Consider the following 3,153-nt stretch of genomic DNA (forward strand, 5'->3'; position numbering starts at 1 on the left):
GGTAATATATTCGAGATCACTCAGTATTTATAATACAGAAAGCGGTGTTTCTCAATGTGTTCAAAGATGTTGCTCTGCCTCTTGGGAATGTGTTGTTGCTGTTGTTAAAAAGAAAAGGCTACTGCAGGGTCGAACATCCCCATATAAAATCTAGTTCACAAAGCAACCGTGGGAGGTCCGGTATTAACAGTACCGTAAATTACAGAAGCTCCACCGCATAACCTACTGAACTAGGACGAGACCAATGATCGCCCAGCCATCCCATACTTTGCTCTGCCTGGAGTGCGTCAATAAGACGGAGTACATACGTTCCTTCGTCAGGCTATAATAATATTAATTAGAAGTAAGAACTAGATCCATTACAAGTAAATAAGGAATTAAAAAAATAAATAAAAATAAAAATAAAAATTCATAAATGAAAAAACCTGAGTAATCACCCAGTAATATTACCCATCGCTCATAGCCATCATCATCCATCAATCTACTCCGGACTACAGATTAGTTAAAAGCAAGTTCAAACCCTCCAGAACCCATACTTCCTTTGGTTTCTGGACTGTCTTATATCAGCGGCTACCATATAACTCTCACGTACCTTCCCATAGTCACTGCAACCTTCGCCGTTCCACTTCTTGGGTGCAACCATTCTGGCCATTACTCATTACCTCGTCTTCCCATGCGACTGACGCCTCGCATTGGTCCTTGATCTTGTCCACCCGTTGGCCTTTGCAAACCTTCTGTCTCCTTCTCCCCGACATCGTTATATCATCGATCAACCTTAACGCATTGTCGGTCGATCCCTTGGAACTACTACTATTGCAGCACCCCAGAACACGAATGAACAATCACTGGAAGAATCTCACGTACCAACCCGACTTCTAATTTCCAGTAGTCTTAAAGATTATACCTATTCTACTTTTACTCCTTACAAATTACCCTTTTTATTTTATTATTATTGCTATTGTTATTCTGATTCTTATCATCTCGATTCCTCTGGTCTCCTCTCTGTCTCCTACTTGTTACTTTTTCCCATTCCCGCCCATATCTATACAGCTGTACTACACAATGACAGCACGCCAATCATCACCTACATCAGAACACTCTCATTCGGACAGCAATGTTCGCAAGAGGGTATGTAAGGCATGCGATCGGTGCAGGCTGAAGAAATCCAAGGTAAGCAAGTTCGAGGCCCAAGCATCAGCACGCTCTGATGCACTGACCGGTGCAGTGTGATGGAGGCAACCCATGTGGTCGCTGTAGGACAGACAATGCCATTTGCGTCTTTGGCGAGAGGAAGAAGGCTCACGATAAAGTGTACCCGAAGGGGTGAGCTTGCACCTGGCATTGATAATTTTACGTGTGGTTTCTCCGCAGGACTTGATCGCTAACCATATCCTACTCGGGTGTAGATATGTTGAGATGCTTGAGCAACAACAAGCGTGGCTAGTCTATGGGCTTCAAGAACTATATCGACGCACCAGCGAAGGCGAAGGGTGGCCTGGGGAACCGTTGAAATGCGAAGCCAACGGCCACCCTCTCACTCACGACCTGCTCACCCGATTAGGCGCTTTGGACCAGAGCAAGGGCGAGCGTTTTGAGGAGAACACCGACTCTATGCAGCAAGACCTATGGAAGCAGAACGCAGGGCATATGCAGCGCCAGGACTCGTCAGACGGCAGTTCAGAAAGTGCACAATCACCCGTTCTTCCCACCCGTTTCCCAGACGCTTTTACGCGACAACCACTTACTCCGCCTACGTTCAGCCCTCCTTTGCGGCAAGGACCTACAATCAAGACGGAACCTCAAATTGTGCCCAATACGCCTAGCTTCATCCCGCCGATGGCTATGCACGGGGACGTGGTCAACCCTCTCGCGTTACAAGATCCGCAACAATGGCCGAGCAGCTTAGGGAGTTTCGACGACATGGACCTGATGGCGACTGCCGATTACAATAACCTGTCATTCGATGACCCAGTCTCTTCTCCGATGTTCAATCGCCAAATTCCTATGAATTGCATATCGTATATGGATGCAAAGAATGACTACGAAGATATTAGTCAATTCTTGAATGCGAATCCACCGGAAATAACGTCTAGCTGAGCCGCACATATCGACGGAGAGTAACATGCCAGCGAAGCATGGCTTTTCTTCTGCCTCGACGCTACTTGCATACGCCTATGACGTGACGCATGTACATTACACATGTTTTTCTTCGATTTACTAATGCTGTGGTTACTTGCCTGATAATTTTTCTGGGCGGTGGATCTCTTTACGATAGGGTTTGAAGGGTCCATCACACTGTACAGTCTTTATTCGTTCCGGGGCTACTAGTGTCACATCGTGAATGCGACACTCGAATGCGATTCGACGCAAACGCCCCTTTGGTGCTCTGGAGTTGGGAGGCAAAACATTAGCTGGGTTTACAGGGCTACGGAGAAGATTATTCTTCCCATTATTATTGTTATTATTCTTTCATGTCTGTATCGAGGGCTGGTTACCACTTTAGTCTTGTGAATGGTCGACTATTCCGGCGTCCGGTCTGGGATGCCTTACATATCATGATATAGAACCATGAACCGTGCAGTTCGGCTAATATGATTGTCGAATTATCTTCACATACTCCGTATATCTGCCTGGGTTTCAAAGAGAATTGGGTCGAGTATCTCATACAGGCCAGGCACGGGCGGAGTGACGTCGAGAGTGGATGACTAATCGGTAACGGAGGGACATCGATGATTCATCTCCGATTCTTATCTCCGCCCCGCCCTGTACATTAGGTACTTGATGACGCCCCAAAGCTTCTGGTACCACCGTCTGTAGTATGTACATACATACTAACCTAGTATGTTCCTCGATCGAAACGGCTTCTGGAGTTGCATGATAGTGCAGGAAGTTTTCAAGACGGTGATACTATGACTGACCTAGTCTCATTGTTAAGGATTAGGGCCAAGGGGGAAAAAACCCCACGAAAGTCTACAATGGTCACAGAGCAACCAGGTAGTGTATCGTATTTCACTTTACTGTTACTTCTTCCAGTAGTACTACGACGTTCGAAGAGTTGTCAAGAATGAGAAGGTCACAGCCCCACTCGTGGACCCTCTGGCACGGTACCGGTCCAGGCCAGCCGAGCTTGTGGAAGGGAAAAAGACAAAAAAA

General features: G+C 46.5%; 1 protein-coding gene across 1 annotated transcript; it reads left to right on the forward strand.

Annotated features, from left to right (window-relative positions):
• Positions 1–1,062: 1,062 nt before the first annotated feature.
• ANOM_011834 (Zn(II)2Cys6 transcription factor domain-containing protein) lies at positions 1,063–2,097 on the forward strand (the record flags this gene model as incomplete). The annotated part of the gene is made up of 3 exons (XM_015557090.1): positions 1,063–1,170; positions 1,226–1,323; positions 1,407–2,097. 3 exons carry the CDS (start codon positions 1,063–1,065, stop codon positions 2,095–2,097), a joined length of 897 nt encoding a protein of 298 aa, XP_015400835.1.
• Between the last annotated feature and the right edge of the window lie 1,056 nt (positions 2,098–3,153).

This window comes from Aspergillus nomiae (assembly GCF_001204775.2).
Source record: "Aspergillus nomiae NRRL 13137 chromosome Unknown contig00811, whole genome shotgun sequence".
In the NCBI taxonomy this organism is placed as follows: domain Eukaryota; kingdom Fungi; phylum Ascomycota; class Eurotiomycetes; order Eurotiales; family Aspergillaceae; genus Aspergillus; species Aspergillus nomiae.